This window comes from Suricata suricatta, chromosome 9, assembly GCF_006229205.1.
Source record: "Suricata suricatta isolate VVHF042 chromosome 9, meerkat_22Aug2017_6uvM2_HiC, whole genome shotgun sequence".
NCBI lineage: Eukaryota > Metazoa > Chordata > Mammalia > Carnivora > Herpestidae > Suricata > Suricata suricatta.
The window spans coordinates 74,847,075-74,860,957 of NC_043708.1; the positions used below are offsets into that span (position 1 = coordinate 74,847,075).

Consider the following 13,883-nt stretch of genomic DNA (forward strand, 5'->3'; position numbering starts at 1 on the left):
ACCCTCCTGGAGAGGATGGGTGATACGCAGAGAACCCAATCAAGCAAGGACATATCTTTTCTGAAAGTTCTGACAATCAGTTGGAAATCTCAGTGGGAACTGAAGAAATCTCAGTTGGGAAGAGAAGGGTGAGTTCAGAGGACATCATCAAAGGCTAGCATGCCTCGTGTGTAAAGAGAGTAGGAAAGAAAGGAAAATACAGGAGGGCAATGAAAGGGAAAGGAGGTGGGAGACGGAACTAAAAAGAGAATTAAAGCCAAAAAGTTTCAGAGAGAAGAGAAAAGAAGAGAAGGTGGAGCATGAAAGGAGAGGGGAATTTGGAACTCTACTTTTCTTAGGTTGGTTTCAGTCCTGACCTTTCATTTTCGGGCAATAGTTAGGAGACACCATCCCTGAGAGCCAAACATTTGTTTCTTCCTGCCAGTTAGTGGTATCCTGTTGTCCATGCTGCTGTTTTTGCTGCTATTTCAGGATCATCTCAGCCTGTAACATCGAGAGCTTGTTAGAACTAGGAGGGCAATAGACCTAGAAATCGGGCAGCCAGCTTTTTGACACCCTCTGGCTCTTCTCTATTATTTTATTCCTCCAAGTCTCCCTGGAGATCTGGGTTAGAAATAACCTCTCAGTGCATTTGCTATTAGACCTATGCTTGAGTACCTTTAATTTTACCTGTGACTGGACAAATGTAGGCCAAGAAAGGGAAAGGTAGCCAAAATGTGAAAAATTGTGAAAACAAAAAGATTTCTGTGTTCTCGTGGGATTCATGTATGCCATTTTAAGTTAAAACACAATCTGGATTACTGGAATTTAGTATAACATTGCAATAAATCCTCGAAAGCAGGGGGGTCTAGAAGGCATGGGTCTCTTCTTGGCTCTCTATTGCCTTGTCAAACTTTTGCCTGCTCCCTTCTGGGCCGGTGTGGGGCAATGTTACAGTGCTAGACATTAGTGGCTATGTTTCCATAATAAATGTTTGTGTTAACATTTTAGGAAACCCACAATGAAAGAAGTTGGACAGGACCCACTGGATGATGTGTAAGTAATGAGAATGATTAAAAAAAATTCAGTAGGGGAGCTGCAGTGGGAAGGGTCTGCAGCAATTCAGTAAGGAAGAGAACCTCCATTGTGCAGGCCATTATCTCCTCAAACCTGGAGGGGAGGGAGGAAGATGCTGGGGTGGGGGGCTTCCTGGGGAGAAAAGGCTTTGGTTTCAAATCTTTGGACTTCCTCATACCATGACTGGGTTTAAAAATTTTTTAACATTTATTTATTTTTGAGAGACAGAGAGAGGCAGAGCATGAGTGAAAGAGAGGGTGGAGAGAGAGAGAGAGAGAGTTACAGAATCTGAAGCAGGCTCCAGGCTCTGAGCTGTTTGTTAGTGCAGAACCCACCATGGGGCTCGAACTCATGAACTATGAGACCATGACCTAAGCTGAAGACTGACACTTAACTGACTGAGCCACCCAGGTGCCCCTAATGGAGTTTTTAGAAATAGCTAATGCTTCAAAAAGCAAATTAGTCTTATTTGGAGAAAGGATTCACTCCCATCCCTGACCTCCACCGAGCCCATGTGCCTACTCGACTGGTGTAGAAAATAAACTCCTGGTAACAAAAGGAAACTAAAGAAATTTCTGTCCCTCACAGATCTTTAATAGGTATAGCTTGGATTCCACATACTCCATATAATTTTTTTTTTTAAAGTAAGTTGGTGGGCACCTGGGTGGCTCAGTCGGTTAAGCGTCCGACTTCGGCTCAGGTCATGATCTTACGGTCGTGAGTTCGAGCCCCGCGTCGGGCTCTGTGCTGACAGCTAGCTCAGAGCCTGGAGCCTGCTTCAGATTCTGTCTCCCTCTCTCTCTGACCTTCCCCTGCTCACACTGTCTCTGTCTCTCAAAAATAAATTTTAAAAAAACCATTAAAAAAATAAATAAAAAAGTAAGTTGGAACATAGTTACTTGTATAAAAAATTCTGCCTTATGAAAGGTTTGTGTTTAAATGGGTTCCATTTATAAAATTTACATTTAAACTGTAATTTGATTTCAGGAACTTATTTTATGCAAGACACTATAGAAATAAATTTATCATGGAAGCCTACCACACAGGGCTGCTTAGACACAGTGTCACAGAAGGTGGGAGGAGGAGTGAGATGACCAGAGAAATCTCAGGTCCCTTCTGTCTTCCTGTCCCGTGTTCAGTAATGAAGACAATTTTCCTACAGGCAGAAGATGACAGAAATACTGAAATTAAAAGTCACAAAACAAAATCTTGACTACCTGAACTTCGACCTTGAAAAGGACTTGCAGAGACTGGATGAGGCAAATCAGGTTCTTCTCAGAAAAATTCAGGAGAAAGAAGAAGCTATTCAAAGGTCAGGCCCTGCGGTTGGTGAGGCAAGGTCTTCTCAACTGTATGGCCCTTGGAATAAAGAAGGTGGGAGGAAGGTTTCCTTTTCTCTCGATCAGTCGTGGTGTGTTAATTCTGAAGCATAAACTGTGACGCCCCCAGAAGGCTTTATGTATAGATATTTGCATTACATTTCCCCAGGAGGCTGATGTTGACTTGCCACCACGTTTGGCAGTCTCTCTGGCTCCCGGAGACCTTGGCAGCGGCCTCCTAGGCTGGGGTGCGAGTGGCAGCTTCCTTAGGACTGATCCACACCTGGGTGACTATACTTTTCAGCCTGGAAAGAGAGAGTGCCCTGTCACCAGGACGAGCCAACGAGAGGGAGGAGTTGAACCACACTGGATGTGAGAAGGAAGCCCTGAGGAACCTGGCATCAGAGGCAGCAAAGCTGGTAAGGAGGCGTCTAGAAAAGGACCACATGATGCATTTCAGCCACCGCTCTCTCCCTCCCTCCCTCTCTCTCTCTCTCTTTCCTAGGGGATCATCATCTATGGTTGTTTCTGTGTCTGGAGAAATCACAGCTAAGAAAGCGCTCTTGCTCTGAGAATGAAGTGCTTGGCACGGGGGCCCCAGGCCTGGGCTTTGTTCCCAGATCCTCTGTGTGGGGCCAGAGTGCAATTTTCCCCTCCATGCACTTCTCCCCAAGCAATATTTTAGAGACCCAGGGAGGGGGAAAGTACAAGAGTAGAGAGGGTTTATTCCCTTTACCTCTTCCTCTTCATAGGAAAAAAGCAACAAGATTCTAAGCAGGAATGTGGTGGAGCTTCAGAAGAAGGTAAGGTGGACCGTCCTCAAACTTGGCTCATTTCTTAGGAATCCTGACAGGATCATCTGACCTCCCCAGTCAGAAAGACCCAAGAAGGAGCACCCAGCTGAATGTGTGTGTTCCCTCCCCTCTGCCACACAGTGACTCTCTTAGTGAATCTTTCTGATTCACAGCCCCCTTTGTTCCCTGGCATTACAGATCTGGGGAGAAAGCTAAGGGACTGTGGAAGGAGAAAAGGTTTTCCCCTCCTCCTCCATCCCCAAAGGGTTCTGCCCCCCTTCCCCCTTCCTTCTCTTCCTTCTTACCTCCTTGTGCAGCTGTGTTCATGGCCTATGGGAACAGAAAGGTCCATCCAGCCAGGAGTCAGGCAGCTCCCATAGCAGCTCTTCTAGCAAGCTTCTATCTGGGATCTAAGTTAATTAACCACCATTCCATAGCCCTGAGACCCCAAATTCTGCCACTGACCCAGGTTTTTAGGTCTGTGTCTCTCACGCAGACCTAAAATTTGGGGGATGGTATTTCAGATTTCAAGGAGATTTAAGAACATTGGCCTTGATAAAGAAGCCCTAAAGCAGATGTTGGCAGAACTGAAGGTGAGTAGAGAAGCAAACCTTGGGATTTTCGGGGAGATGTGTGTCAATTCTAGGTTTTGGAAGGAACTGCTTTCAAGGACCCTCCCGGGCTAGGTATGTCTGTGTGCTTATCGGAGGTGAGCGAATGTCTTCTGTTCCCTGTACTTTCCCTCATGGCCTATGGGGCATTCATAACATTACTAGTCAAGTAACTGCGATGTCATCCCAGTAGAGGGCGCTGCTCCAGAGATCTCGTCACCCATCAGTCAATAGCGCACATGTTCTGAATGCACATCACGGCCCGCAAGCAGTTTAGGATCTAAATGACACACAGATACAGATGTTTAGGTAGGATGAGAATGCTGACTTCCATAATTATATAGAGATTGTCAATAATCTTATCTCATTTTCCAAACCATGTCTTATAGGCCAAAAAAGTTTTATTTTTAAAATTCAGTGTATCTTTTTCTTCTACTAGAGGATAAACCCAGTGAAGGCAAGAGTTTTTATGTCATTCATTCTATTTCTCCAGTTCCTTGAACAGCACCTAGCACATATTAGATGCGCATTATTTGTTGAATGAATGTATGAAGTGGATGCCTAATAGAGGACAGAAACCCTGTTGGGAAGCTTTCTGCAAATTTATGCAGCATAATGGCAATTTAACTGAGACCATGCCAGAGACCGTGCTAGAGCCCTGCTGCCTGGTTTTATTCCTTTGCTCTGTGATTCAGACAGCACGTGAGTACTCCCTATGGAGAAAGAGGAGGAGAAAGAGGCCTGGGAGCTTTGGTCGGTGGAGCTAGAGGAAGCAGGATGGTAAGGCTCAAAGACTGGGGAGTCAGGTGACCAACACTTAAATGTCAGCTCTGCCACCAGATGACTTTTAAAGTTAAGCACTTGGAGCGTTTGGATGGGTCAGTTGGTTAGGCACTTGACTATTGATTGGTTCATGAGTTCGAGCCCCACATCACGCTCTGTGCTTACAGAGCAGAGCCTGCTTGGAATTCTGTATCCCTCTCTCTCTCTGCCCCTCCACCACTTGCTCTCTCCCTCTTCTTCTCTCTCTCAAAATAAGTAAAGAATAAAACTTAAAAAATAAAAATGAAGTTAAGTTAAGCACTTAACTTCTCCTTGCTGTTGTCTCCTCATCTGCCAAGTAGGGCTAACAATAGTGTCCATCCTAGGTTGCTATAACAGATCCTCAATCCCTCAATATATGATAGTCATGTTTATCATATTCTCTGATGGTCTGGAGAGATGGTGACTGTTACCCACTTGCCTTCCACAAAATAATGCTTTCTGCTGTGTTCCAGGTGAGGCTACAAAAGGCAACAGAGTCCTGTGCAAAGCAAGACAAGGAATTGCTCAAGGTAGAGGCAATGTCTCCTCACTGAATTTCTGTCCAGAATATAAATGAGAGAGAAACACAAAGATCTTAGAAATAGGACAGCTTGAGGCCCAGCATGGGGAGGAGCAAGAGCTTCAGGCAGACCAATTTCTGACTTACATGCAGGTGAAGGGAAAGAGAGCTTATATTAGAAGTATTGCTCTTACCATTTCTCAAACACTCTTTTACCTCTAACACTCGAAATGCTGTTGTTGAATTCCAAGGGAATTTTTTTTCTGTTTTTTATTTATTTTTGAGAGACAGAGACAGCGTGAGCAAGGAAGGGTCAGAGAGAGAGAGGGAGACACAGAATCTGAAACAGGCTGCAGGCTCTGAGCTAGCTGTCAGCACAGAGCCCGACGCGGGGCTCAAACCCACAAACCATGAGATCATGACCTGAGCCGAAGCTGGACGCCCAACCAACTGAGCCACCCGGGCGCCCCTGTTGTTGAATTCCAAACCTAAGCATCCTGAGGCCTCTCTGTTCACCCGGTAGGCATTCAACAGCCTGGGCAAGCCTTTTTTTTTTTTTTTTTTTCTCTCAAAATTACACCATACTTGCCCACGAATGATGAGATCACTGCTTTGTCATGTGCTTGTCTTCCCTTCAAGGAACAGGTTGCTAGGTAACAAATGTCCAGTGTACCAGTTAGGGTCCCAGGGAGCAGCCTACGCTTAGTTCTGATGAGATTTGTTAATTTTCTTTTCTTTCTAGATAGAGGGCAACTACCAATCTTTGCATCAGCTCTGTGAGGACCAGGCCCACTACATAAAGGTACACTGCCTGCAAGCGCTGATCAGAGGCGAAGCAGAAACCCTGCAAAGCCGCAAAGCCACGGACTCCTTGATTCCTCCTTAGGCTAAAATCTGTCACAGGGAAAAATGCCTTATACATAGAAACAACAATGAAACAGGTGTATGTTAAGGATTTACTTTGTGCCAGGCACTGGCGCATACAGTATTTTTCTCGGGTAATTTGTCCAGTAAAACTATGGGGATGCTATTGTCATGATTAGGAGGACACAAGGGTTTATAGGAGTTAGATAATGTGCTCTGGGAAAACAACTAGTAACCATCAGAGCTGGGGTTTGAATACAAGCAGAATCCAAAGAGAGATATCCATCTAGCCACACTATGTGTGTGTGTGTGTGTATATATCCATATATCCATATATACACACATATCCATTTAGCCACAGTACTTATGTATATGTATATATGGATGTATATATATAGATCTGTGTATCTATATATCTCCATCTCTATCTAGCCACAATGTGCGTGTGCATATATATATATAATATCCATATCCATCTAATCACAGTATCTCTCAATTTTTATTAGAATATTTCCCTACTTGGGTATATCCACTCATGCATGCACCATTTGGAATATTAGGAGTTACTCTTAGGAGAATCATCAGTGACACTGCAATGAAATATAGGGGAATTCTTACTTATAACAATTTTTTTATTTGCATGGGAAGAAATACCAGGAAATTCTGAGGCAGATGGAAAAGGAAAAAGAGGTGCTGCTTCTTGAAGAAGAAGTGTAAGTGTGGAAATCTGACGTCCCTGATAGACTGAAGCGACAGTCTCCAGGACGTCTTTGAGGGGCAGAGTGCTTCTCAGACCAGTTTTAGGTTTTTGTTTTTTTTCTTGGTGGGTTTCTTTAGGTCATAAAAGTATTCTTCCAGGTTTTGCCCTAAAATTTTTTATTATTTATTATTTTGCTTTTTACACCTAGATTTGCATTCATCTGGAATTTGTTTTTTTATCTATAGTGTGAAGTAGAGATCAAGATCATGTTTTTCTGTGTGGCTAGCCAACTGACCCAGCACCATTTATTTCAGAGAATATCATTTTCAGCGGTGCCTTTTTTTATAAGTCCGGTAACCATACATGTGTAAGACTTTTTGCAGTTTCAACCCAACATCAGACTTATGACAGGGTTATTCTTCCTTGATTGTCTTTTCTCTGGAAAATGTACCACATTTCCCTGGTTCTTTGTATGTTGAACAGTTATGAGTTTGGAATGCTGAGCACTGTGAATGTTATCAAGAATCTAGGAACTAAGTCATAGATGTTGCATGACTTAGAAAAGCACCTTCCACCAGCCCCTCAGATTAAGTCATATAATTCCTGTATCTCAACTTTTTCTCCCAGATTCAAAGCCCAGAACAACTCCTCCCAAATAGTGAAACCTGGGTCAATTCTGGTACGTCTTCCTTGTCCCAAACCGGAGTTTTCCTTTATCCCTGCCTCCCCTGGCTTCTCTCTCCCTGCCCCCTGCATCCTCTCCCCTTTTTAATAAGCCTCAAGTTAGGACGTAATGAGGCATGGGAGCTTGTGTGGCACTATGGCAGCTAGGAAGTGGCAGTCAGGGTTCAGATCCAGGCAGCCTGACTCCTGACTCCTGGGTGGCTCGTAGTCAGCCCACGACACTGCCTCTCTGTGACTACCTGGACAGGCTCAGCTGTGGCTTTTATTGCTTCCCATAGGAGAAGACCATCATTAAGAAACAGAAGAGAATCTTTTGGTACAGGTAAGTGGTAGAACCTTGGTTCTTACCTCGTCTAGGCCCCATCCCCTCTGTAGAAGCGAGTGACTTGGTCAGGGAGGAAGGAATAAGGATAACTACACGCACCAGCCAGAAAATACGAGGCCACTCCAAATGTCTCCCAGCCCTTCCTTCCTTCCTCACCACCAGGCTACGCAGAACTTGGTGGGTGGAGAATGTAGCTATTTCTTCAAGATGAAGATTGCAGGTTGCGTTTTACTTTGAATTTTCATTCTTACGGTCCTTGGTATGACCGCTTTCTATTTTTCAGATCCTGAACCTGATATTCTGCTATACTCTTTGCTGGAACAGTTCAGGGTGCCTTAATTTTCCCCGTTCTCTTACTGTAGGCTGTAAAATTCTAGAAAACAAAAATCATCTGAACCCTCTATGCCATTTCTTTTTTAATTTTTGAAACAAGGAGACTAAGTCTGAAATGCTCCATGTGGCACTTCAATGGAGAGCTTCAATTTATGACATTTCAATGTAGTTGAAGACGGAAGGCCTTAGACCACATTTCAGTGCAAAATTTTCTTGGGAGCACACAAGAACACACACACACACACACACACACACACATCTTGTATTGTTTAGCTTGGTCTCTTTTGACACTTGAAAGAAAAACCTGTCCTAACGATTTTGCTTGTATGTTAATATCAGAGATGTCCTGATCCTGTTTTAAGTTCTAGAACTGCTTGCTATTGTAGATCTGAAGAGGGTCACTGGTCATGTGTAACAGTCCTGGACACTTTCTGACAACCCAAAAGGTCTGCCCCATATGTAGTACCTGGAAAAATCTCCTTTTGTACCTCCAACGTTTCCATATGGAGATCCATTCTGTCAGAAGGCTTACACGTCAGGAGAGCCATATGCAATTCCTAACCGCCACATTAATCTTTTTATGCTGTCACCGATCCCCCTTCCCTCATCCTGTGTGTCTCCATTCCCCATCAGTTTTTCCCAAAGAGCAATTTACCAGTTACTTATGAGTGTGAGTTTCACCTCCTATAGCTGGATCATGTGCTGCCTCTTTCCCCCATGCTAACCAAGAATGTCTCTTTGCAGACATTTCAGGTGTGGTGTCTTCCTGGTCATGATCTTCATGAGGCTGCTGGGCAATGTGCTCTTCCACCTGCAGTACATAAACCCAGACCTTCTTGTGGATATCCTGCGCATGGTAATGAGCAGGGACACCTTGAAGAGACTGAGCGAAGTCTTACTTCCCTTCCTCACTCTAGAGGTGGAAGAAGTTCTACCACATTAGTCGGAAGTGATATGGAGGGCTCTACACCACACCCCGTGGAGAGAGGGGATGTGGCTGTAGCCCCGTGTTAGGGATGGGCCAAGAAAGAAGTGGGAACCTTGACTTGGACATGTGACCTCTTCGTTTCATTTTCTCCCTTTACTTTTCCTTTGGAGTGGTTCTCTTTCAAATAAAGAATATGTTTGAGCAAAATTTCCTGTGTTGGTCTGTGAATTTGGTCTGTGAGTTCAGGGGCCTCATTTGACATTGAGTTTCGACCTGTGTTTTGAGAAAAGCTGCACTCAGAGTTAAGAAACTCCCCCCGCCTCCACCAGTACTTCCATCCTCTGCTCCATATTAAAGAAAACAGGAAAAAATCATGTCTTCATTTGTGACGTTCTCCACGCACTCTGGGTGGGGCACAAAGGCCCTTCAACTAAGAAATCATGAGGTGAATATAAAGCTTGCTTTCATTCAATAATTTAACAACACATTGTCCTTCCTGAAGCTCTTTTATTTTTATATTATGCTCTCTATTATAGGAGTGGGATGTCCTGGAAAGCTGACCCTTTTTTTTTCATGTACACACATAGTTACTCATTCTCAATTGAGAAGAAAATTACCCTAAAGTTCAAGTGACATAGGAAAGTAGTATAAAATCAGCCAAACACGCTTTTGTACCTAATGTCTCCTCTGATCCCTCCAGACCTGAGACTGCTTCACTTGCCTCCTTCCTCGTGCTCCTCTCTCACCTTTGACATCTCCTTTCTCTTATGCATTCCTCAGGCTCTTGCGTGATACACGCTTTAACTGAACTTCGCTTGCAGGTCAATGTTGGGATGGAAGAGACATACCGTTCGTGTGCTTTGGCTGTAGACCTGACCCTGTTCCACCTTTTCTTTTTGAGCTTTGGGGAGGAGAGAGTGAAGGATCTCAGACTGGTTCCTAAAAAATGAAAACCTGATCAATAGCACCCTCTTGTGGTCAAATAAAAGCTCTTTGCGATTCACAGGGCTTCTCCAAAAAGGGCCGGAGTGTGATCGGTAGGAGATGAAGAAAGAAGATAGACCAAGTGTCACTTTTGGACAATTCTCTTTATGAGGTCTACTAAGTCCAATTAGTACTCCTTAACTAAACAGATACTTATTGAGCTTCTTCCTTGGACAAAGTAGTGCTCTAGCTCTGGGATCATACCAATGAATAAAATACAAAAATCTCTGCCTCCACTCGAGTAGAGGCAAATAATAAACAATTAAAATATGGAAATATCAAATGACAGTAGGTGCTATAAAAAGTCAGGTGGGGGGGCGGAAGGGAGTGACGGTGAGCAGCAGCTGCAATGCTCACTTGAGAAGGCACCATTAATAGCCAAGTCCTGAACAAGATGAAGAAGCCATGTGGATGGCTGGGGTGGGGAGAGGTGGTGGTGTAGCATGAAAGGGAGGCAGCCAGGTACACAGCCTTGAGGTTGGAGTGTGCCTAGTGCATTTGACGTTCCTCTGCTGAGTCCATGCTCATACCTTGGTAATGGTCCCTTCATTAAGCTCTTCAATGGAATCCTCCAAGGTGAATTCTGGTTCCCGCCAGGACCTTGGCGGATGCTGCTCATTGGCCAGAAGCATTCCTTAGACTGGAGGGTTTCAGCATTTGGGTGATTCTACTTCTATAGGTGTATGTGAAGAAAATGGCTGCAATTGGCCAAGAAATGTATACCCAGAGTATTACTTCCTGAGCTGTCTCCAGTGACGCAATCCCTCATATGTTCATGGAACTCCTGATCCTCCTCCAGCACCAAGCCCTTCCCACAAACACATCCTAGACAGACCTGAGAGCATCCCAATATTCAAGACTGGCTAGGAAACTTGAGCTTGGAAAATAAGGACATAGTAGGTCCATACTTGCAGCCAAAGATCCAGTGGGGATTTTAAACCTTGAAGCTGTGTTGGAAATCCATGTTGAAGAAACAAAAGTGGTCTTTTCTGCCACCCAGAGAGCCTGCCTCCAAGCAGGGTGCTGGCTCCAGAAGGGCCTGGATGGCATTCCCAAGTCTGGGAAGTAGAAGAGGGGTTACCGCTGTCTTAAATGAGCAGTGGTGAGCCGGACTTCCAGCAACTGGGAGTTTACCACCCCCCAAATAGCTATCAATTTCTGAAAGACTTTAACAAAATACTATAAAGCACCTAGTACAACAAAGGGCACATGGTGGGTATTCACCTGGCATGAGTTTAATTTCCCTTACATGAGAAAAGTTTGTCTTTATCTAGTAGTTCATCTTAGATCTGTCTGATAAAGCCACACAGTAAAATTATGGCTTCTGTCATATTTTAGTCACCAAAATTGAACAACTTTCTGTTGTCCAAATGAACATTCCCCAGCCCTTTGAGCTGTCACATGATATCGCTTCTAGAATTATATTATCTTAGTTACTCTTCTCTGGACACCTACCGAGCTGAGCAGAATACTACAGATGAGGTCTGAGTGACAAAGTACAGTAGTCCTGTTCTCTTTTATTCTGAACAGTTAATGCTTCCCGAGAGTTCATTAGCCATTTTGGCAGCTGCATCAAACAAAGATACGTGGTTGGAGTCAACCAAGGCCCTTAATCTTCTTGAACGTGAACTATTCTCACTCTCCATTGTAATACTCAAGATTTCTTTATCGTCCCCAAAACCAGAAACCGCCAGGGAGACCGAGTCACGCATGCAAAAGCAAAGGGCTTTATTACGGGTTTAGGTTCGCCGGGGCCTAAACTCGGGCTCACAGACTTTACCGGCGTGGTGGATCCATGCTGAGAGACCCGAACAAAGGTGGGGTAGGGCTTTTCTGAGTTTGGGAAGGGGGAGTTACAGGAAATGGTGACATAGGTATTGACAGGTTTATCCAATTACAACATTAACCAATCACAGAGTAGACCCAGGACCCAGGATCCTCACGTAGGCTTAAGCAATAACTGATTACCTATAGCTTCTATTTCTAGGCCTTCCCTTAGGAATGTTAAGGGTATTACAAGGGTGGTCCCTCTTGCCTTGGGCAATGTGTGCCCCTCTATTGTCTCAAACCTGCGTCCTTACACCATCTCCTCTGTTTTGTATCTGTACAGATTAAAAGATAATACTGAATGCAGTGCTCTATTTACCAAGCGCTCTATTATTTTGGGGGGGAGGGGTGGTTGCTTCAGGTTACCTGCTGCAATCATTCAAAACCCTGATTCTATGAAGGAATAGACTAGCCCCTTTAGATGCCAGAGCTACCAGGTAGAGTAGAAACTGCTGAAGCAGAGTCCTGGTTGTGAAATCTCCTTTGGCCTTGTACTAATTGCTGACCCCAGGCAGCTATATTTTTTTTTTGGCTTTTTTAAACATTTATTTATTTTTAAGAGAGACAGAGCATGAGTGGGCAGGGGCAGAGAGAGAGGGAGACACAGGATTGGAAAGAGACTCCAGGCTCTAAGCTGTCAGCACAGAGCCTGACGCGGGGCTCGAACCCACGAACCGTGAGATCATGCCCTGAGCCGAAGTGGATAGTCAATCGCCTGAGCCACCCAGGTGCCCCCGCCCCCCCCCCCTCAGGCAGCTAGTTAACCCTTCAGGATTAAAGTAGCTAATCATTCTTTCCCCCAGGAACCTGTTACAACAGCTGCATGTTCTTTCAGTATTCTGAAATGGAATTTCTTTGGGTCTGGAGACCTGAATTCAATTAAATGGATTAGGTACTCTCCTTATATCTTCTCACCTATCTTAAAACTTAATTACCTGCTAACTGTTTCAGACTATCCTTTTTATCATGTGAAAGATCAATTTCCTTGATAGAGAGGACTGATGTGACATAGTACTCCTATCTATTAACATTATCCCCCACACCCTAAGGAGGGACCTATCTCTTTCATTTCTCCTATTCCAAACAGGACCTCAGAAATGCCTTTTTTATAAAATGTACTTCGTAGTATCTTTTAGCAAACCCCAGTGTTTTCTTGAAGGAAAGCACTGAATATGGAATCAAGCCTTGGATCCTTGTCCTGGTCTTTCTGTTTCTTATCTGATTTTTTACAAGCCACACACTTTTCCTGGGCCTTAAGTTGATTTCTGGGTGCTTTCTCAGATCATTTGTGCTGAGATGTTTTGATTCTATGAACTACTCCACTCACATCCTTGGGTAAGTGAGAAACAGCCCTTGAGTAACCTCCAACCCAGTCAGGCTTCAGCCCTTTCGGTGATCTTAGCCTTTCCTAGCCTTTCCTCTTTCCAGGGGAATCCCTCTGGAAACCGGAAGTGCTTCCATCACTTTTCCTCATCAGGAGTCTCAGTGGGTGAAGCTCCTGTAACTCTTACCATCTTGAGTGTTTTTTAAGAATGAGTGAAGAAGTTTGGTTTAAAGGCTACAATCAACAAACATTTTCTGAGCTCCTAGCATGTGCTAGGCACTGCACAATAAACGTACTCAAAGACAGAGAAGAAGAAGGAATAGTTCAAGAAAAAAGCAATAAACCACGCTCTCAAAGACTCTTGATTGTGGAGCCAATTACAGCACTCAACATCAAGGTTAGAGGGAACTCGGAAGTTTCTATGAAGTATAAATGCTGGCTTAATTGGGGCTCAGAACTATCAACAGCACAACATGTATTGATCATCTACTATATTGCAGACATTGCTAGATATGGTCTCCATTTCATAGTTTGGTGAATGGCCTGAGAAGATCCAGTTAGCACATCACAGAGCCAGGGCTCAGGTGCCACCTCTTGACTCCCCCAGGACAGTTGCCTTTCATGTCTCAGATGTAATCAAGACCCTTAAAGTCATCTCCCAATCCAATATCTGTCTTCCAATTAGTTAAACTGTAAGGATGCAGGTCTGAAACTGACTCCATGAAACAATAGAAGGGCACACATTGCCCAAGGCAAAAGGGACCACCCTTGTAACATTCTAAGGGCAGGCCTAAAGATGGAGGCTAAGAC

General features: G+C 44.2%; 1 protein-coding gene across 1 annotated transcript; it reads left to right on the plus strand.

Moving 5' to 3' along the window:
- The first annotated feature begins 46 nt into the window (after positions 1 to 46).
- On the plus strand, positions 47 to 9,145 carry LOC115302532 (transmembrane and coiled-coil domain-containing protein 5B-like). Its single transcript, XM_029952456.1, has 12 exons — positions 47 to 128; positions 991 to 1,035; positions 2,219 to 2,368; positions 2,680 to 2,794; positions 3,128 to 3,178; positions 3,694 to 3,762; positions 5,058 to 5,114; positions 5,847 to 5,906; positions 6,617 to 6,681; positions 7,296 to 7,347; positions 7,631 to 7,674; positions 8,755 to 9,145. Exons 2-12 carry the CDS (start codon positions 1,001 to 1,003, stop codon positions 8,951 to 8,953), a joined length of 897 nt encoding a protein of 298 aa, XP_029808316.1. The 5' UTR covers positions 47 to 128; positions 991 to 1,000; the 3' UTR covers positions 8,954 to 9,145.
- The last annotated feature ends 4,738 nt before the right edge of the window (positions 9,146 to 13,883 follow it).

Excerpts from the sequence above, each read along its gene's own strand:
- LOC115302532 (XM_029952456.1), top strand. The coding sequence starts at position 1,001 with ATGAAAGAAGTTGGACAGGACCCACTGGATGATGT. Across the intron at positions 2,795-3,127 it reads CATCAGAGGCAGCAAAGCTG|GAAAAAAGCAACAAGATTCT; the intron begins GTAAGGAGGCGT and ends TCCTCTTCATAG. Across the intron at positions 5,115-5,846 it reads AAGACAAGGAATTGCTCAAG|ATAGAGGGCAACTACCAATC; the intron begins GTAGAGGCAATG and ends TTTTCTTTCTAG.